At 40.0% G+C, this 25,693-nt stretch overlaps 1 protein-coding gene across 2 annotated transcripts; it reads left to right on the top strand.

The window, feature by feature from the left end:
* Window positions 1-1,313: 1,313 nt before the first annotated feature.
* LOC123790019 (P antigen family member 3-like) lies at window positions 1,314-7,579 on the top strand. 2 transcript variants are annotated; one of them, XM_087860582.1, is made up of 5 exons: window positions 1,314-1,674; window positions 2,593-2,675; window positions 3,116-3,224; window positions 5,112-5,237; window positions 7,469-7,579. In XM_087860582.1, exons 2-5 carry the CDS (start codon window positions 2,601-2,603, stop codon window positions 7,489-7,491), a joined length of 333 nt encoding a protein of 110 aa, XP_087716708.1. In that variant the 5' UTR covers window positions 1,314-1,674; window positions 2,593-2,600; the 3' UTR covers window positions 7,492-7,579. The 2 variants fall into 2 exon arrangements, with proteins under 2 accessions (XP_087716708.1, XP_087716707.1); XM_087860581.1 differs by lacking the exon at window positions 7,469-7,579 and adding an exon at window positions 7,064-7,450.
* Window positions 7,580-25,693: the final 18,114 nt, after the last annotated feature.

Genomic DNA, 25,693 nt, shown 5'->3' on the forward strand with positions numbered 1-25,693 from the left:
CTCTACAAGTCAGGAGATCAGTGACAAACTTAGTATCCTCAGGTATACGTACTGTGATGATGAATTCCAGACTGGGAAAATAAACCCAAGACGTGTTCAGTAGCTCCATGGGCCTGCTGTTTAATGGAACTAGCTACAACTCCATTGATCACTGACCTCAATAAGCCCCTGCTCAGAATGGAGGGCCACAGAATCACTTTGGGTCTCCTGGATTCCATGGCAATTCAGAACCAGTGTCCAGTAGACCCTAAAAGTTCTGATTATTTCCTTTGTCCCAATGTACAGTCGCCCTAGTAAAAGGTCCCTTTGGGAAGACTAGAAGAGAGATAGAGAGATTGAGAATATCAACTTCCAGTACTGTATGTTGACCTTAGAAAAACAAAAGAACGAACTGTTTTTTTTTTGTTTTTTTTTTTTAACCAGCAAAATGTCATTCAGCAAAAGCGATGGCCTTGCAATTCTGGACAAGGAAACTAGGAAATGCTACGTAAGAGCAGAGAACATGGCAGAGATTCTTGTTCTTTCTGTTCAGAAGCTGAAGCTGGGAGGGGTTTCTACAGCTTCCCATTGGCTGAGTGTGGTGGATTTAAGGGAATGGGCTGTAGCTGGGCAAAGAGAAATTCTTCTCTCCTCCTGATAGGGCATGTAAGCTAAACGTTTTCCTGTTGGGGAATGTGAGGTATGTTTATTAGACAGTGGTAGTGATGTGGGAAAAATCTTTAGAAAAAAAATTCTTCCCTTGATGTGTCCTCCAAAACTAAACCATGCTATCACGATTGTCACCCAATCTTAATCACACCCTCCTGCAACATTGAACCATCTACTGTATACCAGACTTCAAAATCCGAAGAAATATCTCTCCTGTCCTGTCACCTTCAAAACTCTTTTAAGGTCTATCCAGGTAGTACTTTCCCCTTATGGGATAAAGACAGCTTTGCTTGGAAGTAGCCTGGCTCTTATTTGGGAAGTACAGAATTTGAGGAGCATAGACACTACTGCTGCATGCCATATGACCATGGACTGAGCCTAAATCCCAGGATCTGTATCTGTGGGTATTTCTGAAACGAACACCGACTGATTGAATGCAGTTGTATAGACAGAAATGAGCTACCATTGCAGAGATTTCAATGTGCAGTAGCACAAACAAAAATGTGGAGAAAACAGGTTGTTAATGTTTATCATACAGAGGTGAGCCAATTCATTCAAGTGTGACACAACGTCCAAAGCAAAGGAGGAAATGACAAATCAAAGCACATATGAAACTCAGGTTAAAATGCTACACATCTATTTCTGTCTCAGCCCCCCCCCTTTTTTTTTGAGACACCTTGTGCACTAAGGGTAAAGTGGGGCTTTCCGTCCTCAAAGTATCTGGATGCATAGGAGAGACTGGTGTTTTGAAAAACAATCTGTTGAAGCTTCTGTTCTTCTCCTGGGCTGGCCCCGTGGTTGCCATTCTCTGCAACAGCACAGGCGGGAAAACCTCAACCTACCCTGCACGCGCCCAACTCTGCGCGCATGCTCATTGCTGTGACAGAAGAGTACGCATGCTCATTGCCCTGAGGAACTGTTGCTGGGCATGCGCATTGCCGCCCGTGTTGTGTGAGCAGAGCTGAGATCGATTGAGGCGTTCGAGTTCTCTCTGCCGTGAGCTTTCTCGCTACCTGAATTCGACTGGTAGGTCCCCGGATCAGTCCTTCCAGGAGTTTAAGTGTGAGGCAGGATGGGGAGAGAGCCAGTGGGCGTCGGGCAGCTCGGGACAGTAGATCTGTGGCGTCCTAGGTGGAAGTTCAGAGGAGCTAGCGCCCTTCTCCTCACAGGCTTTGAGACCGCCATTGCGTTCATCTTCGTGTTGGGGCCAGGGCAAGTGAGGATGGTGGGCCCAGGAGGGGAGATGACGAGGGCGCGAGGCCTGGCCCTGGGGGTGGGGGATGGGGAGTGGGGGTTCTGTGCACTGGTTAGTTGCGGTACCTGGGTCTTGGAAGCACGTGCAACTGCTGGCAGAACACAGAGGCCAGGAATCTCATCGGGACCCTGGGCAGGGAGCAGACCAGGCGGTATGGGAGAGGCTAGGAAGTGGGGAATGCTGGGGGCTTGTAACTGGGTCCCCCGAGATTTGTAGTGCACTTTGCAGAGTATCAGGGTAGGAGGCGGCCCTGGGTCTGTTGCGCGGCTAGACACCGGAACCCTCGTAGTGCGAACACATCCACAGGCCGAATGCGAAAGATTGTTTCTTTCTCTGTTTTCCAAGAAAACCTTATTTAAGGCGGTAAAATGCGTAAATGAGTAAATAGGAATGTGACCAAAGCAGCAGCGACTCAGGTTTCAATGTCCAGCACTATTTTCTCAAACGCCTTTGAGACTAAGCCTCGTGTTTTAGCCTGTCCGTAAGGTGATTTCACGGCCACCCTGGCTGATCGAAACGATCTTGCATCCCGTGTATTTGGTGTGATCGCAGCGTGTACACTATCCTCGTACTACGTGGGCTTTCAAAGTATTTTCAAGGGAAAAAAAAAAATGAAACCTTTTTGGCCTTGGAAGAGGTGTACCTCTCCTTTAGAGTACGTTTTCCAAATACCAATATTCTCCTTTCAGGGTGAACTATGAGTGGCCGCGTCAGATCAAGATCCAAGTCCAATCAAAGAAAGGATGATCCAGGGTCTAACCAGCATGTGGCGGTGAGTACTTCCAGATCCGATGTTTTCGAATGCCGTACATTTATTGCTCTGAAAATTTTGAGGACCTGCAAACATACAGATGCAGTGTTAAAAGCTCCTCTGCTGGTAGAGGGAAGGAAACATTGAACCAGAAGGAATCCATGTTTCTGTTGCCTGTGGAAATACACCCAAGGCTTCTTTGTCATGGTTATTAATGACCAAATGTGCATGCCCATCCCAACATCCTTTACAGTAGACTCCAAAGTGCTTGTGGCTACCTCTTGTTAGAGTAGCCGCTCTGTGGGAGAGTAACTTTTCAGAACAAGTCCATAGAATCATGATGTGGGAGTCTCTTTGTGCTTATTCATTATTTGATAGCAAAATGTGTAATGTATATTTATTCTGTTAGCATGTATTCACGACACACGTTTTTATTTGTGCACATACACACACACCCCTAGGAGCAGCAGCCCAGTGATGAGCACCCGAAACAGAAGGAGGCACCACCTGCAAATCAAGACATTATAGCTGATCAAGGGAAGGAAGTTGAAGGAGCACCTGTGGCTCAAGGTGAAGGGAAAGGGACGCAGAATGTCTGCAGGGACAGGGGCTGTCTGTGTGCATCATGCGTTATGACGTCCCAGAACAGGAGGAAAGAACACATGAGAGAGAATCTCAGTCATTTCCGGAAAATGGGCTGAAAATGTGAAGAGAGTGTCGTGTGCAGATTCATGTAGTCCTTTGCCGTAATTAATCTCCCCTGCTTCCTCAAGAATGAATCGGTGTGCTTGAAAATGCAGTCTTTCCTAACAAGAGGAAAATGTTTCACTAACTATAAAAATATACATCGTTTCACTGGTTTAATTTGTCTTAGAACATGTTTGTGTGGCAATTTCACTCATTTCATCAAATGCGTAAACAGTTTTCAGCAGCATAGGCGGAGTGCCAAGTCAGCATATCCTATGACATGTGGAATAAAGCTGGTTTGCATTGGGATGGGAGCCCCATTTTATAAATGAGAAAACTAAGGCTCAGGGATTGTGGCTTGCCAAACACTGCTTGACACATGGAGACGTAATTCATTCTTCGTTACAAGGTTTGTGTTCTTTGGGAACCCTGCTGGCTCAGTCGATAGAGCGTGTGACTCTTGACCTCAGGGTCGACAGTTCAAGGCCCATACTGAGTGTAGAGATTACCTAAAATAAGAAATTTTAAAGAGGTTTGTGTTCTGCCTACCATCTGTGTTGTGGTACAAACAAGTGCATGGTTTTGTATAGAATGCTTCCTACTCAGAGGTGTCCGTACTGTAAAGTAGCTTACTACTGGTACAGGAATCAATCCAGTTCAGGGGAGCAGGAGAGAGACTCCAGGAAAGAGCTCAATGAATGAGAGCCACTGTCTGATTATTCGTTTGATAGGGTACATTTCGTAAGACCTGGATAATTCAGGAAAGTGGCCTTAGGATGACTATATTAGTACGATTTTTAAGCCGCTTTAGAAGGTGTTGAAATACCTTTATGAGTAGGAAAATCCAAAGTATCTTAAAGTGATCATGAAACAAGAAAGGAGTGTCTTCCAAATATAGCCTTTTCACCAAGTACTTGTAGTGAATTATTGACACCATTCAGGCCATGGATTATGTTAAAAATTTGTGGTTAAGAGGGTTCCACAAGGGGCGCCTGGGTGGCTCAGTCGATTAACGGTCTGCCTTGGCTCAGGTCAATGATCCCAGCCAGGGTCCTGGGATTGAGTCCCACGTTGGGCTCCCTGCCCAGTGGGGAGACTGCTTCTCCCTCTCCTCCCCGCTTGTGCTCTCTCTCACTATCTCTAGCTCTCTCTGAAATAAATAAATAAAATCTGTAAAAAAAAAAAAAAGAGGGTTCCACAAACCTCTTCCTGACAACAAAGTCCATTAATTTCTTTCCACCCTACTTCCTGTATTCTCACTGTAAGACAGTAGTTGGACTGTTAGTCACTAATGTTTTGCTGTTCGTTTTGGAACTTTGCTCCGTACATGACTCCTTTATCCTAAGTTCCCTACAGGGACTTTGCACTTAAATCGAACTAGTAAGATTTGACAAAATAACTTGCGGGTTGCCCTAATACAGAATAGGTGTCACTAGTGTAGGATTTGTGACATGCCCCCACACATACTCAGCTTATCCTTCAGAAAACTACATTCTACTTTTAAATAAACTCTTACTCATGGTGTAGACTGGATTTCTTAGGTAGCTGATGCTCTCTCTTCTTAGAACACTACGGTAATATAAAGGAAATGAAGTGCAGTGGGCTTTATCTTTAGAATGTCACTTGAAATAAAGCATATCGTACTACGGGGAAACAAGAATGGGCAATGCATGTTTCCATCACATCTTTTTTATCACACTAGCCTATAGGCTCTTATTTATTTGTATTTCATATTCACTGCTTAAATTTTGATTACGTTTGTGTTTCAAGGACCGGACCTGGAGGCTGATCTCCAGGAGCTGCCTCAGGCAAAGGCTGGGGATATAACTGAAGATGACCCTGAGGTCAAGGGGACAAGCCTGCCCTTCTTAGAGCCCATTAAAATGCCGGAAGCAGGTATGTTATCCATTCACAGTGCAAAGTATGAGGGTCTTTTCCTGAATATTCTATCTTTATTTAAGTAGATATAACTTTCAGGATACATTCAAAACAGAGTTTACCTATGAAGACACTGTCCCCAGTACTTCAAACCCGAACATCCTGACGGCCTGACTTACACGCTAGTGGACATAGAAACAAAGTGGGTCAAAGCCTTATTGAATCATAAAATACGAAAACAGTTCTTTTTTTTTTAGAATAAATAATCTGGCAGAGACCTGATAATATTCAGATCCTTCTGTAGGTTCTGCTTTTATCAAACACAAAATTCATTTGGATTAAATATTATGCTGAGGCACTGAAGTAGGTTCTGCTACCAGCTCTAACATAACTTGTGTGATTCTCGGAGAATCCCTTAACTTCGGAAACCATGTTTACTCATATATATATATGGAATTCAATTCAGATATATTACGCTCATTTATAATGCTGACTTGTGTATTCTGTGGTTCTGTTGGCTACCGTACATAGAATACAAAGATGTTCCATTTCGCATGTTTTTTTTTTTTTATCAGAGAACAACTTTGGTCAAATTTTAACATGTGAATTGAGATTTGACTGCCGCTTAAAACAACAAAACACAATGGTTGCTCCATGGGCTTCTCTATGGAGAGTTGGATACCTATTCCTGCTGCTGCTGTTTTTTTTCCCAAATGTTTATTTAAATTCTAGTTAGTTAACACGTAGTGTAATATTGGTTTCCGGAGTAGAATTTAGTGATTCATCAGTTACATCTAACGCCCAGTGCTCATCACAACAAGTCCCCTCCTTAATACCTGTCACCCATTCAGCCCGTTCCCAACCCATCTTCTTCCATCAACACTCAGGTTGTTCTCTGTAGTTAAGAGACTCATGATTTGTTTCCCTCTCTCTTTTTTTTTTCCATCCCGTATGTTCATATGTTTTGTTTCTTAAATTCCACATATGAATGAAATCATGCTATGTGTTTTTCTCTGACTGGTTATTTCGTTAGCAAAATACACTCTAGGTCCATCCACATCGTTGAAAATGGCAAGATTGCACCATTTTGATGGCTGAGTCATATTCCACCATATACCACCTCTTCTTTACCCATTCATCAGTTGATGGACGTTTGGGCTCTTTCCATAGTTTGGCTATTGTTGATAATGCTGGTATAAACATTGGGGTGCTTGTAGCCCTTTGACTCTGTAGTTTTCTGTCCGTTGGGTAAAAACCTCCTCTTGTAACTGCTGGGTCACAAGGTGGTTAGTTCTCTTTTTAACTGTTTTAGGATCCTCCATACAGTTTTCCACAGGGACTGTACCAGTTTGCATTCCCACCAAGAGTGTAAGAGGGTTCCCCTTTCTCCACATCCTCGCCTACATCTCTTGTTTCCTGGGTTGTTAGTTTTACCCATTCTGACAGGTGTGAAGTACGTGACCATATAATCTATTCGACAAACTGGAACACCGTTAGGGCACACACCGGCACGGCAAATGGTTACCCTACTTGATCAACGGCATAAGGGATCAACTAGCTGACAAAAACAGTTTTCCACTTAAGCATAACAAAGAATAAATTACATGTGGTACTTAGTAGTTTCTCTGCTAACATCACTTAAACAGTAACCAGCTTGGCATTATTACTTCAGCATCATATATTGAGAATATTATTTCAAGTTCAAGAAGCCTTTAAAGGATACTTACACCTAAATTTGTTTTTCAGTTCTTTGCGTGTTGTGTGTAGTTTTTGTAAAACTACGTTTGGTTTTTGCTTTCCATTTGAAACTACCTTTAATAGGCTCCTTTGGTTTTGTGTGTTAGGAACCTCAACTGTCGGGGCGCCTGGGTGGCATAGCGGTTGAGCATCTGCCTTCGGCTCAGGGCGTGATCCCGGTGTTATGGGATCGAGCCCCACATCAGGCTCCTCCGCTATGAGCCTGCTTCTTCCTCTCCCACTCCCCCTGCTTGTGTTCCCTCTCTCGCTGACTGTGTCTATCTCTGTCAAATAAATAAAATCTTTAAAAAAAAAAAAAAAGGAACCTCAACTGTCTTCGTGTTTTGTTGTACCAGTGGAAAGTGTGGTGTGTTCAAAACATACTGGTAAAATATATGCTTGGAATTCTGTCTTATACAATGAAAAGTATAGTGTCCTTCCTGTACCATTAGTTTACTCGAAATACAATTCTGCTGAGTAATGTTTCCCACTGATACGTCCTTATCTTACAGGTGAAGGACAGCCCCAGATTTAAACAAGGACAAGCTGAAGCATGCAAACTACTCTTATGTGCGGTACTTCACTGTTGAAATTCTCTCAATAAAGTTTTACAGACTTCCTCCAAAGAATCTTTTGAAATCTTGTGTTAAACTTATTCTAAGTAGGGGGTGCCTGGGTGGCTCAGTCACTTAAGCAGCTGACTCTTGGTTTCAGCTCAGGTCATAATGCCTTGGTCATGGGGTGGACCCCAGTTGGGCTCTGTGCTCCATGTGGAGTCAGCTTGAAAGATTCTGTCCCTCTGCTTCTGTTCCCTCCCTCCCTTCTTCCCTCCCTCTTTCTCTCTCTCAAATGTATAAATACATCTTTAAAGAAAAACTTCTTCTCAGTAGTAGTGAAGAGGAAAATTGACCAGAGCATGCCCAGGCCAGGAAGCCCCAGAATATGGAAAGTTATTAACAATAAGCTAGAGATACTTCAGACCCTTCTGCTTTTGTAAACAGGCTTAAGCTCACAGACACCCTGCACTATTGTTCCAGCCTGCAGTAGCCCCAACTCCCCCAGTTTAAACCCACCTACCAACAATCAGTTTAGCCCTTGGAACCTGACTGCCTGCAATCTCCTGTAAAAGCCCTGTAACCCCGTTGCCCAGGACCCAGAATTTCGAGCTCGAGCTCATGTGGGACTGCCGGCATAAAATAAATCTGTGTTCTCCTACTTCTCCGAGTGCTACTTGGTCTCTCACTGCTCTGATTCTTATTTTACTGCAACATTTCTGGAGGCCCTGCGAGATTCCAACTGTTCTGGCCCCTTGAGCCACCAGCTGGTGGCTTGACTGCACCGGAGTAGGGAGGAACTTGGGATCTAACCAAGGCAGCATGCCCCCCAACAGTATTCTGGGTCCTCCTTCACCCCGGATATCCAACCTTCCAGGCAGTCTTGCCCTGGCTGGCTCCAAGGAGAAGTGGACCAACTCTCCTGGGAACTCATCTGGACTCGGTAAGCATCCCGGAATTTGTAGTCAGGACCTGCTCCAGTGATTAGAAAGGAAGCATGGCCACCTTTCAGTAATATCCCTAAGGAATTCCACAGGTTGGGGACATCCCGGGGGGGAGGTCCCACAGGATAGGAACCTCTGGAAAGGGGGGACAGTAAAGAAGATCCGAAAGGAATTCCACAGGTCAGAGCTCTCAAATTCTCTACTTCCCAAATAAGAGCCAGGCCACTTCCAAGCAAAGCTGTCTTTATCCCATAAAGGAAGAGCATTACCTGGACAGATTCTTAATATAGTCTTGGAGGTGGCAGGGCAGGAGATCTATTTCTTCAGATTTTGAAGTCTGGTATACAGCAGATCGTTCGATGTTGCAGGAGGGTGTGATTAAGATTAGGTGAGAATCGTGATAGCATGGTTTAGGTTTTGAGGACACAACAAGGGAAGAATGTTTTTCCTAAAGATTTTATTTATTTGAGAGCGAGAGAGCACAAGCAGGGGGAGTGGCAGAGGGAGAAGTAGAAGCAGACTCCCCACTACTGGGAGCCCAACATGGGGCTCGATCCCAGGAACTGGACATCATGACCTGAGCCAAAGGCAGACGCTTAACCATCTGAGCCACCCAGGTACTCCACAAGGCAAGAATTTTAAGACCAAAAGTTCAAAGTTTCTTGTGGTTGAAAAATGTCCTGGGGGTGCCTAGGTGGCTCAGCTGTTAAGCATCTGCCTTCGGCTCAGGGCCTGATCCCAAGGTCCTGGGATCGAGTCCCGCATCGGGCTCCCTGCTCTGCTGGGGGAGCCTGTTTCTTCCTCTCCCACTCCCCCTGCTTGTGTTCCCTCTCTCGCTGGCTGTCTTGCTCCCTCTGTCAAATAAATAAATAAAATCTTAAAAAAAAAAGAAAAATGTCTTTTCACACTTTTCATTGATGAGTTAATGGGTTTTTGAGGTAGTTCCTAGAATGAAGAAGAAAGTTATTTGTGACTCTTCTGTTCTTAGGCAAGGCCTTGCTGGATTAGTAAGTCGATGTAGAGAGCAAAATGAAGCCTCTCATGTCAAACAGGAGCCTGTGTCAAGCAATGACCCAAGTAGGTAAAACCTTTCAAAAAACAAAACGCCAGGGCCTGATGGGTTTCCCGGGGAATTCTACCAAACATTCAAAGAAAAAATAATACCTATTCTCCTAAAGCTATTTCAAAAAATAGAAACAGAAGGAAAGCTACCAAACTCATTCTATGAGGCCAATATTACCTTGATCCGCAAACCAGGCAAAGACCCTAAAATAGGAGAAGTACAGACCGATTTCCCTGATGAATATGGATGCCAAAATTCTCAACAAGATCCTTGCTAATAGGATCTAACAGTATATTAAAAAGATTATCCATCATGACCAAGTGGGTTTCATCCCTGGGATCCAAGGTTGGTTCAACATTCTCAAGTCGATCAGTGTGATAGATCATATCAACAAGAGAAAAGCCAAGAACCATATGATCCTCTCAATAGATGCAGAAAAAGCATTTGACAAAATTCAGCATCCTTTCCTGATTAAAACCCTTCAGAGAGTAGGGATAGAGGGTACATTCCTCAATCTCATAAAAGCCATCTATGAAAAGCCTACAGCAAATATCATTCTCAATGGGGAAAAGCTGGAAGCCTTTCCCTTAAGATCAGGAACATGACAAGGATGCCCACTCTCGCCACTATTATTCAACATAGTACTAGAAGTCCTTGCAACAGCAATCAAACAACAAAAAGGGATAAAAGTTATCCAAATCGGCAAAGAAGAAGTCAAACTTTCTCTCTTCACAGATGACATGATACTTTATATGGAAAACCCAAAAGAATCCACCCCCAAACTACTAGAAGTTATAGAGCAATTTGGTGATGTGGTGGGAAACAAAATCAATGCTCAGTTCCATTTCTATACATGAACAATGAGACTGAAGAAAGAGAAATTAGGGAATCCATCCCATTTACAATAGCACCAAAAATCATACGTTATCTTGGAATTAACCAGAGATGTAAAGGAGCTATATTCTAGAAACTACAAATCACTCTTGAAAGACATTGAAGAAGACACAAAAAGATGGAAAAATATTCCATGCTCATGGATTGGAAGAATTAACATAGTTAAAATGTCCATGTTACCCAGAGCAATCTACACTTTCAATGCTATCCCAATCAAAATACCAATGACATTTTTCAAAGAACTGGAACAAACAGCTCTTAAATTTGTGTGGAACCAGAAAGGGCCCCGAATCACCAAGGAAGTGCTGAAAAGGAAAAACAAAGCTGGGGGCATCACAATGCTGGATTTCAAGCTGTACTACAAAGCTGTGATCACAAAGACAGCATGGTACTGGCACAGAAACAGACACATAGACCAATGGAACAGAATAGAGAATGCAGAAATGGAACTTCGGCTCTTTGGGCAACTAATATTTGATAAAGCAGGAAAAAACATCCAGTGGAAAAAAGACAGTCTCCAATAAATGGTGCTGGGAAAATTGGACAGCTACATGCAAAAAATGAAACTTGACCTCTCTCACACCATACACAAAGATAAACTCCAAATGGATGAAAGACCTCGATGTGAGACAGGAATTCATCAAAATCCTAGAGGAGAGCATAGGCAGTAACCTCTAGGACATTGGCCGCAGCAACCTTTTTCATGACACATCTCCAAAGGCAAGAGAAACAAAAGATAAAATGAACTTGTGGGAGTTCATCAAGATAAAAAGCTTCTGCACAACCAAGGAAACACTCAAAAAAACGAAGAGGCATCCCACGTTATGGGAGAATATATTTCAAATGACACTACAGATAAACAACTGGTATCCAAGATCTACAAAGAACTTCTCAAACTCAATACACAAATAACAAATAAACAAATCATTAAATGGGCAGAAGATATGAACAGACACTTTTCCAATGAAGACATAGAAATGGCTAACAGACAAATGAAAAAAATGTTCAACATCATTAGCCATCAGGGAAATTCAAATCAAAACCACACTGAAATACCACCTTACGCCAGTTAGAATGGCAAAAATTGACAAGGCAAGAAACAACAACTGTTGGAGAGGATGTGGAGAAAGGGGATCCCTCCTACATTATTGGTGGGAATGCAAGTTGGTACAGCCACTCTGGAAAACTGTGTGGAGGTCCCTTAAAAAGTTAAAAATTGAGCTACCCTAAGACCCAGCCATTGCACTACTGGGTATTTACCCCAAAGATACAGACGTAGTGAAGAGAAGGGCCATATGCACCCCAATGTTCATAGCAGTATTGTCCACAATAGCCAAATCGTGGAAGAGTTGAGCTTCCCTTCAACAGATGACTGGATTAAGAAGTTGTGGTCCATATATACAATGGAATATTACTCAGCTATCAGAAAGAATGAGTTCTCAACATTTGCTGCAACATGGACGGCACTGGAGGAGATAATGCTAAGTGAAATAACTCAAGCAGAGAAAGACAATTATCATATGGTTTCACTCATCTATGGAACATAAGAACTAGGAAGATCGGTAGGAGAAGAAACGGATAAAGAAGGGGGGTAATCAGAAGGAGAATGAAGCATGAGAGACTATGGTCTCTGAGAAACAAACTGAGGGCCTCAGAGGGGAGGGGGGTGGGGGAATGGGATAGACCGGTGATGGGTAGTAAGGAGGGCACGTATTGCATGGTGCACTGGGTTTTATACGCAACTAATGAATCATTGAACTTTACATCAAAAACCAGGGATGTACTGTATGGTGACTAACATAATATAATAAAAAATATTATTATAAAAAATAGAATAAATAAATACAATAGGAATACCAAAAAAAAGCAATGATTCATTGACTAAGTACAACATGGTAGTGCTCATCCAAAAAGTGCCCTCTTTAATACCTATCGTCTCTATCCCATCCCCCAACTACCTCCCTCCATCAGCCCTCAGTTTGTTCTCTGTTGTTAAGAGTCACTTATTGCTTGTTTCCTCCTCTCCTTTCGTTGTTTTCCTCCTTCCCATATGTTCATCTGTTTTCTTTCCTAAATTCTACATATGAATGAAATCATGTTCTATGTGTCTTTCTCTGACTTACTTCATATATCATAATACACTCTAGCTCTATCTCCATGGTTGCAAATGGCAAGATTTCGTTCATTTTGATGGCTGCATCATATTCCATAGTATATGTATACCACCTCTTCCTTATCCATTCATCAGTCAATGGACATTTGGGCTCTTTCCATAATTTGGCTATTGTTGATAATGCTGCTATAAACATCGGGATGAATGTACCCCTTCTAATCAGTATTTTTGCGTCTTGGGTATATGCCTCGTACTGCTGGGTCATAAGGTAATTCCATTTTTAACATTTTGAGAACCCTCCAAACTGTTCTTCAGGGTGGCTGTACCAGTTTTCAGTCCCACCAACAGTGCTGCAAGAAATACCTCTTTCTTCACATCCTCACCATTGAATTTTGATGGTTTTCTGTCTCACATTTAAGTCTTTAATGTACTTTTTGTATAGTGTAAGAAGATGGTCCAGTTTCATTCTTTTGTATGTTTCTGTCCAGTTTTCCCAGCACGATTTGTTGAAATGACTTTTTCCCTTTGGAATTTTTTCTCTGCTTTGTCAAAGATTGATTGACCACGTAGCTGTGGGTCCCTTTCTCGGTTTTCTGTTTTGTTTCATTGATCTATGTGTCTGTTTTTGTGGCAGTACCATCCTGTTTTGATCACTACAGCTTTGTAATATAACTTGAAGTCCAGAATTGTGATTCCTCCAGCTTTGCTTTGCTTTTGTAAGATTGCTTTGGCTATCTGGGGTCTTTTGTGTTTCCATAAAAATTTTAGGATTGTTCGTTCTCGCTCTGTGAATAATGCTGGTGGTATTTTAATAGGGATTGCATTGAATGTGTGGATTGCTTTGAGTATTATAGACATTTTAACAATATTTTACTTCCAGTCCATGAGTGTGGAATGTCTTTCAATTTCTTTCTTTCTTTCTTTCTTTCTTTCTTTCTTTCTTTCTTTCTTTCTTTCTTTAATTTTTTAAAAAGATTTTATTTATTTATTTATTTGACAGAGAGAGACAGCCAGCAAGAGAGGAAACACAAGCAGGGGGAGTGGGAGAGGAAGAAGCAGGCTCCCAGCAGAGCAGGGAGCCCGATACAGGGCTCGATCCCAGGACTCTGGGATCACACCCTGAGCCGAAGGCAGATGGTTAACAACCGAGCCACCCAGGTGCCCCTGTCTTTCCATTTCTTTGTGTCATCATCAATTTCTTATAGTTTTCATAGTACAGGTCTTTCACCTGTCAGATTAGGTTTATTCCTAGGTATCTTACTGGTTATTTTTGCAGTTGTAAATGGGATTGATTCCTTAATTTCCCATTCTGCTGCTTAACTATTGCTTCATAGAAATGCAAAAGATTTCAGGGTTCCTGGGTGGCTCAGTCAGTTAAGCATCCAACTCTTGGTTTCAGCTCAGGTTATGATCTCATCACTTGTGAGATTGAGCCCTGTGTGGGGCTCTGTACTCAGTGGGTTGTCTGCTTGAAGATTCTCTCCCTCTGCCCCTCCCCTATGCACTCTCTTTCAAATACATAAATCTTAAAAAAAAAAAAAAGAAATGCAGCAGATTTCTATATGTTGATTCTGTATCCTGCAACTTTATTGAATGCGCGTATCAGCCTTAGCAATATTTTGGGGGAGTCGTTTTGGTTTTCTATAAGAATATCATATCATCTGTGACACAAGAAACAACAGGTGTTGGCAAGGATGTGGAAAAAGGGGAATCCTCCTGTACTGTTGGTGGGAATGCAAACTAGTACAGCCATCCTGGAAAAGAGTATGGAGTTTCCTCACAAAGTTAAGAATAGGACTACCCTCTGACCCAGCAATTGCACTACTAGGTATTTACGCAAAGGATACAAAAATACAGCTTGAAAGTGGTACATGCACCCCAACGTTTATAGTAGCATTATCTCCAAGAGCCAATTCATGGAAACAGCCCAAGTATCCATTGACTGATGAATGGATGGGGAAGTGGTATATATACACAATGGAATATTACTCAGCCATCAAAATGAATGAAATCTTGCCATTTTCAAGGACATGGATGGAGTTGGAGAGAATTATGCTAAGTAAAGTAAGTCAGTCAGAGAAAGACAATTACCATATGATTTCATCCCTGTGTGGAATTTAAGAAACAAACCAAATGATCAGAGGGGGGGAAAGAGGCAAACCAGGAAACAGACTCTTAAGAGAACAAACTGATGGTTACCAGAGGGGAGGGGGGTGGGGATCATGGGTTAAATGGGTGATGGCAATTAAGGAGTGCACTTGTCATGAGCAATCAGTTTTGTATGGAAGTGTTGAATCACTATATTTATACCTGCAACTAATATTACACTGCATGTTGACTAACTGGAGTTTAAATAAAAAGTTAAAAAATAAAATATGACTAGTGACTAAAAACATTCCAATAAATAAATAAATAAACGCAGGGAAAGAGAAGGCACAAATCTCTCTTTCTGTCTGTATACATCTCCATCAGTCTAACAATCCACTGGCCTGGCTCTTGTCATACCCCTATTATTGTACATAATATGAGTTACATCTCTGACCCCCTCATTTGCATCCTCACACCCCCCAAAATATTTCTGCAACTAAGGACTGTACTCAGAACTCACCATCCTTAGGAATAACAATAGATTACAAGCAGCAATTGTCTTTAATACTACAAAGTATTAAAAATATTTCCTGGTGAAAGGACTTTTGAAAGTCTAAGGTTCAAATTAAAAGTGAGACTAAAAGTAGGGTGCTCTGCTTTGCCACAGAATATGTGAGAGGCCTCTAGGTTATGGAGGTGGATGAATATACTAGGGCCCAGGTGAAAGGAAAGGAAAAGGAACCCGGGGGACTGGCTGAAGCACATTCACTTGGATCCTGCCTAGTGTCTCCCTGTAAGCTGTGGCATGAAGTAGACATGGGTTTCAGTCCTGCCTCTGACACAGACTGTGATGGCGGGAAAGGTATTTACATCCTTTAGGACTGTTTCCTCATTTCTAAAATAGAAATCACAACACTTACCCTAAATGATTGCCATAAAGAGTCAAAGAGAAAAACATATATGAAATATGCATTATATTTAAAAAATGGATTTGGCGGGGGGCGCCTGGGTGGCACAGTGGTTGGGCGTCTGCCTTCAGCTCAGGGCGTGATCCCGGCATTGTGGGATTGAGCCCCACATCGGGCTCCTCCGCTGAGAGCCTGCTTCTTCCTCTCCCACTCCCCCTGCTTGTGTTCCCTCTCTCGCTGTCTCTATCTCTGTCGAATCAATAAATAAAATCTTTTAAAAAAATGGATTTGGCGGGATGCCTGGATGGCTCAGTCAGTTAAGGGTCTGCCTTTGGCTCAGGTCATGATCCCAGGGTCGTGGGATCGAGTCCTGCATCAGGGTCCTTGCTCAGCAGGAAGCCTGCTTCTTCCTCTGCCAGCCACTCCCCTGCTTATGCTCCCTCTCTCTGACAAAGAAATAAATAAAAACCTTTAAAAAAATTTAAAAATGGATTTGGCTTATTATATTCCTTCCATCAAACTTTCAAATAGTTTTTTTATTTTATTTACCATTATAATTACATCTCTAGTAAGAGAAAATTATTTTGAATTTCGAGTAGGGATATAAAGCTGACTTTTTAAATGATTTGAGTTAGAAACTTATTTGATTTACTTGTTTTAATTTTTTATTTGAGTATAGGTGACTAACAATGTTACATTACTTGCAGGTGTACAACACAGTGATTCAACTTCTCTATACATTGTGCTATGCTCACCACAAGTGTTGCTAACATCTGTCACCATACAATGCTATTATAATATTAGACTATATTCCTTATGCTTTCCATTTATTCCCATGGCTTATTTATTCCATAACTGAAAACCTGTATTTCCCATGCCCTTTCACCCATTTTGCCCCTCCTCATCCCCCTTCCCTCTGGAAACCATCACTTTGTTCTCTGTATTGATAGGTCTAATTGCTTTTTGTTTATTGATTGATTTGTTTTGTTTTTTTTAGATTCCACATATAAATGAAATCATGTTATTTGTCTTTCTCTGTCTGGCTTAATTTCACTTAGCCTAATACCCTCTAGGTCCATCCATGTTGTCACAAATGACAAGATTTCATCCTTTTTATGGCTGCATAATATTCGTGTGTGTGTGTGTGTGTGTGTGTGTGTGTGTACCCCATCTATGGTCACTTAGGTTATTCACATCACATATCTTGGGTATTCTAAATAATGCAATAAACATGGGGGTGTATATATCTTTTCGAATTAGCGTTTTCATGTTCTTTGGGTAAATACCTAGAACTGGAAGTATTGCATCATATGAGCTGTGAGGAGGAAACTAGCAACCTTGGGAGAGTTTGTGTGGCATGATTCCTGGCCTCTAAGCATGAAGTTTGCGGAAGTTGTCATTCTTCTCCTCACAGGTGTCAGGTCATGACCAGGACAAGGGAGGATTTCATTCATGTGGAGTTTAAGAAACAAAACAAATGAGCAAAGGGGGAAAAGAGAGAGGAAGAGACACAAATTAAGAAACAGACTCTTAACTATAGAGAACAACTTGGTGGTTACCACACGGGAGGTGGATGGGGGTTTTGTGAAATAGGTGATGAGGATTAAAAAGAGTGCATTTGTGATGAGCACTGGGTGTTGTGTGGAAGTGTTGAATCACTGTATTATACCCCTGAAACTAATATTACACAGTATGTTAACTGGAATTTAAACACTTAAAAAAAAAAAACAAATAGGAGCCGTCTGGTGCTGAGGATGGGGTGCTGGGCTTCCAGAAACTTGCTGCTGCTACCTGGTGGCCAGGCTGAATCCCAGCCCTCCACAGAGGTCAAGAAAGAGGAGGACCCTTACCATCCCATCCCATTCACTTTTCTCCAGCAAAGCCAAGTCCCCCTAGATGGTGGAGCATTCCCTGGAAAGGGAGCAGCAATAGGCAATAGCCCTGGTGGAGGGTGCCACCCTTCAGCCTGTCCCTCATGGTTCTAGTCAGCTGGTGCTTCTTTAGGCAGGAGACAAGCACAGACTGGTGGTTGAGACAGGTGTTGTGAGAAGAAGTGTCAAGAGCCCGGCTATCATTCCGAGGAGACTGAAGCTCTGGCTGCCCACCAGGAGAACTTAATGGTGTGCTAGTGGGGGCTAGCAGCGAGGGTACAGGCAGCCACCCTTAGGTTTTTAACATCATGTTTGACTTCTTCTGTCTTGGTTATGCATGTCCCCAGAGTGAAGGACTTAGCACATCTGGCCACGCTGGCCCATGTGAAGGCAGAGCAGAATGCCAACAGATTGGACAGGGCTCTTTACCTAATACTTGATGCCCAATAAATATGTCCAAAGATGTTTCATTTTCAGATCCATAGAAAAGGTTTTGGTTGCATTGTGTGCTGTTGGATTTGTGATGTATCCTTCTGCATCACAATCATGTTTCCAGAGCAATTGTGGTGACACTTGTAATCCAGTGTAATCGGTTTGCAGGTTATTTGCTTTCTGAGACAGATTAACTGGCCGAAGAGTTAAACTTTTTATTTTTTAATGTACTATGGTATGTATAAATTGATGTTAGTTTTACAAACTAACAGTAAATTTTAATTTGGTAATGTGGAATTAAGCCAATCCCCCTCCCTTTTTTTGCATCTCATTAAAAAAGGTGGGGGCACCCTTTAGTCCTTTCCAATTCCTTTGTTTTCTTTTTTTTCCAGAATAGGGACTGAGGAAAGAAACCTATAAAATCTTCAAAAAAAGAAAAAGAATAAAAAAAGAAACCTAAATGTAAATTATGGAATTTACAAAGAATACCAGAAATAATGAATTTTCTCAGCTCTACAAATTTTTTATTTTTATCAAGGCAACAACTTTCTGAGTAGAATAAAACTGATAAGTAATTCTTTTGACAAATTACAGGCAATATTTTGGGTATCTAAATGATATGTTTTTCAAGTAGTACTTAGTAAGAAACTGCTTAGTTCTGAATTAAATACAAATGCACAAAAGGAAGATTTTTTTTACTTAAGCTTCTAGTGAAAGGTTTTATCTTGGCATGTCTGTGGTGCTGAAGTTAATTGGAGGTTTCTTTCACTCAGGTGTGTGAAGATTGCTAGTGTACTGATTTCCCAAAGATTCTCTCTGCTGGAGTGCTGTTAGTGTTGGACCCACCTTAGTAAATTATGTTTATTAGGGAATTGAGAACAATATAAGTATGTTCTTTTTAAAATTTTTTATTATTTATAATTTTTGAAGTATGCTCCACACCCAACATAGGGCTTGAACTCATGACCCAAAGATCAAAAGTTGCAAGCTGTACCAACTGAGCCAGCCAGGCACCCCCAAGTATGTTCATTTTTTAAGGATAGAGAGATCAAGGTTTGGAAAGATTGAGCTAATCATAGCTCAGGCTAGATTGTCATACCAGCAGGGGCAAAGAACTAAGATGTCTTTTTTCTAGCCCCGTGTGGCTGTTATCTGTTTAATTGTGAACGATTTTGTTTGAACAATAGTCATTCAAACTTGAACCCTTACTTTTCTCTCACTAGCTCCTGCAGGGAAAAAAGCCAGACCTAATGAAAAGAATTTTTGTTTTAATTAAAAGTAACTTTCATATGGCAAAAGCAATGTGACTTATCTGGAAAAGTTAGACTCTGTAATAAACAAAAGGAAGTGAATCAGAAATACTAATAATCCCACCACCTAGAGGTAACCACTGTGAAAACCTTGTTGTTTATCTTTCCAGATTTTTTAATGTATATAAATATACAGCTTTTTTGGGAAAAAAATGAATAAAAATATTCTACTTTCAGTGTGAAATATGAGTGGGCAAGTAAAATTAACATCCAGATCTGGAGAAAAAGAAGATGATCAAGATTCTTCCCAGCAGGTTGAGACTGTGGTTGTGAGTCCTTTAACATTTGATGTTTTTTATTAGCAGAAATTAATTTTTGAGAAAATGATATTGAACAATACAAATAAATTGATAAATGTCTTTCATACTGATAAAGTGTGGCAAATGATCTTATGAAGGAACATTGATCCAGGAGGGCTGCATTCCATTGTTTCTTGGAATGACGTGCTGTTGTGTTCCCTGGAAATATTCAGGATGACTTCCTTCTCATGCTTATTAGCAGATTACACACATCCATCCCAACATAGACTTAAATGACTCTGAAGATCCTTGTGGGTAACTCTTATCAGAGCTAACTCTTCCCTGTGGGAAGCATAACTTTATTAAAAATACGTATATAGAATTGTGTTGGAAACAATGTTGTTAGACTTATTTATAATTAGATATGTCTATGTATTTTGTATATTTATGTCATTACATGTATTAACAACAGTACTTTTTATTTGCACACATACACATTCCACTAGGCTCAACAGTCCACTGTTGGGCAACCTTGCCAAAAGGAGCCATAACTGAGGATATTAATTACACCTGAGAAGGAGGGAGAAGGTGAAGGAGTGCCACTGGTTCAATGTGAAGGAAAGGGGAAGAAGAAGCCTGTAGGGGTAAAGTGTATGAGTGCATCATGCATTATGACATAATCAGTAAGACGTTGTAAGAAAACATTAAAAAAAAAGATTTCAAACATTTCCCCCAATGTGGCTGAAAAATTAAAGAGAATGTAATTTGCACTTTAATGCCATTCCCTTGCTATAAAGAATTTTTCCTTTTTTTTTTTCACAACTGATTTTAGATGCTCAAAAATCTTTCCTTGCCAGGGCTATATTGGCAAATCCAAGGAAGCTACATTTAATTTTAGTCATAAAATTATGCAGCATTTCTTAGTCATTGCATTAAAAGTGTAAGCAACTGTTTATGACATGTGTAGACTACCAAGTCAACATACCTTACAACAACCAGAATAAAGCCTTTTTACATAGGGATGTTAGCCTGCTTTTTTGAAATGAGAAAACTGAAGGTCAGGAACTGTGTCTTACCAAACAGCATTTGAGAGTTGGGAGACAGAATTCATATTTCATTCCAAAGATAGTATTCCTCACATGATCTGTGTTTTTGTAGGAAAAAGTGAATGGTTTTGCTTGAAATGCTTAATACTCAAATGTGTCTATACTGAAAGGTAGCTCAGTACTGACCCAAGAATAGATGTAGTTCAATGGAGTAGGATACAGACTCCAGAAAAGAGTTCAATGAATGATGGCCACTGTTTTCTTTGATGCTATTTTTATATGGTAACTTTGGTAAAAGCTGGATAATTCAGGATACTGGCATACAGGTAGATGTTTTACTATGATTTTGTAAGTGACATTAAATGTGGTTAAATCCTTTTATGATTAAAAAAATCAAAAGATTAAATATCTTAAGATTATTATCATACAGAATTATTTCTTCCAGATACAGAGTTTTGAAGCAAAACATTTACATAATTTAGGCCATGGATTATTTTAGCAATTTGCAGTTGAGGATTCCAGAATATGACTGACAACAGTGTCCATTAATTTCTTTTCACCCCACTTCCCTTATTCTCATTGAGAGAAAATAATTTTGCTGTTAAGCACAAATAATTTTGCTGTTATGTTTGGTATTTTGTTCTACATGGATTTTACTTTTGGGATGTTACATATAGGGCCTTTGGGACTAATATAACTTTATTTAACAAAATAAATTTCACTGACTGACTACCTCAGTAAGGGATGGGTGTTGTGACTATAAGATTTGTCTTAGCACGTAAATCCACTGAGCTAATTATTCAAAAAATTATATTTTAAATGTAATTTAAATCCTATCCATGGTATAGACTTCAAATTTCTTTTTTTCCCAGCTTTACTGAGTTATAATTGGCAAATAAAAATATCTATTAAAGTGTGATATTTTGAAATATGTACACATTGTGAAATGATTAGCACAATCAAGCTAAGTGTCTGTTAATGGATGAATGGATGCAGAGAATGTAGCTTCTGTGTGTGTGTGTGTGTGTGTGTGTGTGTGTGTGTGTGTGTGTGTGATTGTGTGTACTGGAATATTATTCAGCCTTAAATAAGGAGAAAATATTGTCATTGCAACGACATGAAGGAACATGGAGGACATTATGTTAAGTGAAATAAACCAGACACAGAAAGACAAATACTGCATGTTCTCATGTATATGTGGAATCTAAAAAAGTCAAACTCACAGAAGCAGTGAGTAGAATGGTGGTTACCAGTGGCTGAGGGATAGAAGAAATGAGGAGATGTTGTCAAAGAGTACAAAGTTTCAGTTATGCAAGATAAATAACTTCTGAGGATCTAATGTACTGCATAGTGACAATAGTTAATAATGCTGTATTATATAGCTGAGATTTGTTAAGAAAATAGATCTTACATGTTTTCCCCACCCAAAAAAGTGGTAACTTTGACTCCAGATTTCTTTTTTTAATTTTTAACAATTTTATGTGAATATAATTCACATACTATATAATTCATCTTTCTTTTCTTTCTCTTTCTTTCTTCTTTCTTTCTTTCTTTCTTTCTTTCTTTCTTTCTTTCTTTCTTTCCTAAGTATAATTAGCATACAGTGTTATATTAGTTTCAGGTGTACAATATAATGATTTTAAAACTCTATACATTATTCAGTGCTTATCATAAGTGTACTCTTAATGCCCATCCTCTATTTCCCCCATTGCCCCCACCCACCTTCCCTCTGGCAACCATCAGTTTGTTCTCTACATTTAAGAATCTGTTTTTTTCTTTGTGTCTTTATTCTTTGTTTTTTCTTGTTTGTTAAATTCCACATATAAGTGAAATCAAATGGTATTTGTCTTTTTTTAACTGACTTATTTCATTTAGCATTGTATCTTCTAGGTCCATACATGGTGTTGCAAATAACAAGATCTTATTTTTTTCCTGGCTGAGTAATAATAGTTCATTTCATATATATATCATCTTTTCATCCATTCATCTATTGATGGACACTTAGGTTACATATCTTAACTATTGTAAATGCTGCTGTAATAAACATAGGGGTGCATATATCTTTTGTAACTAGTGTTTTTATTTTCTTTGGTAAATACCCAGCGGTAGAATTACTGGATTGTATGATATTTTTAATTTTTTGAGGAAGCTCCATAATGTTTTTCATAATGGCTGCACCAATTTACATTCCCACCAGTAGTGCACAGGGTTCCCTTTTCTCTACATCCTTGCCATCCCTTATTATTTTTTGCCTTTTTGATACTAGCCGTTCTGACTGATGTGATGTGATATCTCATTGTGGTTTTGATTTACTTTTCTCAGATGATTAGTGATATTGAGCATCTTCTCACGTGTCTCTTGGCCATCTGTATGTCTTCTTTGGGAAAATGTCTATTCAGGCCTTCTGCCCAATTTTTAATCAGATCTTTTTTTGTGTGGTGGGGGATGTTGAGTTGCATGAGTTCTTTATATATTATGGGTAGTAACCTCTTATTGGATGTATCACTTGCAAATATCTTCTCCCATTCAGTAGCCTTTTCATTTCATTTATGGTTTCTTTTGCTGTGCAAAACTTTTTAGTTTGATGTAGTCCCAATTGCTTATTTTTGCTTGTTTCCTTTCCCTGAGGAGATAGATGCAGAAAAATATTGCTAAGGTTAAGACTTTTTATCATTCAACATTTATTAGTGCTACTCATACCATGTAGCATGCTAGGTGCTAGGGGTCTAAGTACTAACTAGAAACATAGTTTCAACCGTGGATTCACAGTCTAGTCAGAGAGACCTAAATCACAGTTTTAATGTAGTAAGTAAAATAACAGATAAGTATAAGAGGGTGGGTGACAATTAAGTTGGCTGAGAACAATCTTGGGAAAAGAAAAGGGTAATAATATTCGTAAAACTTTGCTTTCCTTTTTCTCTAGCAACCATACTCCTGAAATAATAATACTGAAATTCTTAGGCATCACATTTTTTTTTTACCACACTTGCTTAAGGCTTCTATTTTATAACACTGAGGGAATGAATATTATCATTTCCCTATTTATATTTTATATTTTACAGCTTAAACTAATAAGTTTTTCTATTTTTAAGGGCCTACCTGAGAGCTGATCTCTAGGAGCTGGCTTAGTCAAAGATGAGTGATAAGAGTGGAGATTGGTCCAGATGTCAAGGGGGAAATTCTATCAAATCTAGAACTCATTAAAATGCCATAATCAGTTATCTTATCTGTTAAAAATGCATTTATGTGGTTTCTGTTTTCCAGAATATTGTACCTTTAATAATATAGTAGTAATATTACTGTTACTTTAATAACAGAGTTCACATATAAAGATCTTTTGAAAAGTAGTTCAGACCCTAAATCCTGATTGATTGACTTATAAATTATCAGATAATAGAAACAAACTGGGTCAAAGCCATAATGAATTATAAAATATGAAATCATTTCCTTATTTTTTTACTATCTTAGCTACTTAGCTATAAGTACTTTAGCCAGCAGCTGATAATTTTCAGATTCTTTTATAATTTCTGCTTTTAACAAATACCTAGTGCATTTGGAATAAATACCAGTTTGTATGAAATATGCTGAGGCACTGAAGTAGGTTCAATGCCAGCTCTAACACAATTTGTATGATTATGGGCAAATACCTTAAAGTCTAAACCCATCTTTACAATGAATTCAAATCAGATATATTAAAATCATTTTCAATGCTGAGTCTTGCATTCTCTGGTTCTATTGGATATAATAGAAATATATTCTGTTTTGCATGATTTATCATAAAATATTATCTTGAGTTGAATTATAATGTAAATTGAGATTTCATTCCTACTGTGAAAATGAGCAAACATTCTGCTTGGTGTTTGTTTTTCTGTATGGACTCCTGAATGCCTGATCTTCAATTCTGTCAAATTCTGAATTCTCTGTCTTAAAGAACAATTACATTTTAAATCCTTTCCCCAGTGAAGCTTCAAATGACTGAATAATAAAATGTCAAGAGATAGTCTACCTTCTAATTTCTGTGGCTGATCAAATAGAGAGGGTGCATGTAGATAATGATGTTCAAGGCACGTCATGTGTGAGTAAAATACATATGCTAAACACACTCACTATCCCCAACATTAGTCTTAGTGAAGACTAATAAAAATGTGGATATTTTGATATAATTACCTTTAAGCATATCAAATGTGGCATATAAGTTTCCTCCTAGAAACATCATTTAATAAGATTTAAAGGTCAAATACTACAACCCTAGTACTTTCTGACTAATCAACATCCATATCTTTTATATATGTTTTCCAAATTGCTCAGTATTAATTGCATGAGTGTCTGAATTTAAAGGAAACATTTGACGTTTAGGGAAGAAATTAACATGCATTAGTCTTTTAAATATTTTCATTCTATACTCCTGATCCATTCCATTAGAATATTTAGTTTAAAATATAATTTTCGGACTACTTTCAGGAACTTATTAAACATGAGTAAAATGTACTCATAAGAGGATCATAACCCTAAATACATATGTTATTTAAAAAAAGATAATAAATTACATGAGTATTCAATATAAAAGGTAAGAAAAAAAACAACAGAATAAACTTAACAAAAAAAGAAGATACACTTCATTAAAGACAGATATGAATCATTAGGAAAAGCAAAGTAATCCAACTAATAAAAAGGATGGTTCAGGCGCCTGGAAGCGGTAGCCACCTGCACGACGGATCGGGCGGACTCGCGGACCGGCACCCACGAGAGAGCAGACTGAGACCGGGAGCAGGGGAGCACGCACCACCAGACTTTTCACCAAGCTCCGGTGTGCTCACTGGAACCAGACTGAGACCGAGAGCTCAGGGAGTGCGCGGGGGCGGCTGGTGGCTGGCGGCTGGCGGCATTAGAAACACAAAGGACAGAGATGCGACAGCACTGGAAGTGAGGGCTGGGACGCTGGGTCTGGGGCGCACATCCCTGGACGCTGCAGGGTTGAGCAGCACCAACAGAAACAAAGTGGCCACAACATCAGTGGAGAACAGTCCGCGATCCCTCTGTTCTGAAACAGAGGCTGAGATTCGGCCACTGCTGCTCTGACTCTCAGAAGAGGCACAGCAAACCACCAGGGAAAGCAGCCAGAGAACAAAAGCCCAGAAATACCAGCTCACAGTGTGCCCATCCCCATCCCCCCTCGCAGGGGATATGGAGACTCTACCCAAACAGGGTTGCCTGAGTATTGGCGTGGCAAGCCCCTCCCCCAGAAGGCAGGCTGAAAAATCAAGAAGCCCACATC

The sequence above is a fragment of the Ursus americanus genome, unplaced genomic scaffold, assembly GCF_024610735.1.
Source record: "Ursus americanus isolate L20-20 unplaced genomic scaffold, mUrsAme1.1.p SCAF_150, whole genome shotgun sequence".
NCBI classification, from domain to species: domain Eukaryota; kingdom Metazoa; phylum Chordata; class Mammalia; order Carnivora; family Ursidae; genus Ursus; species Ursus americanus.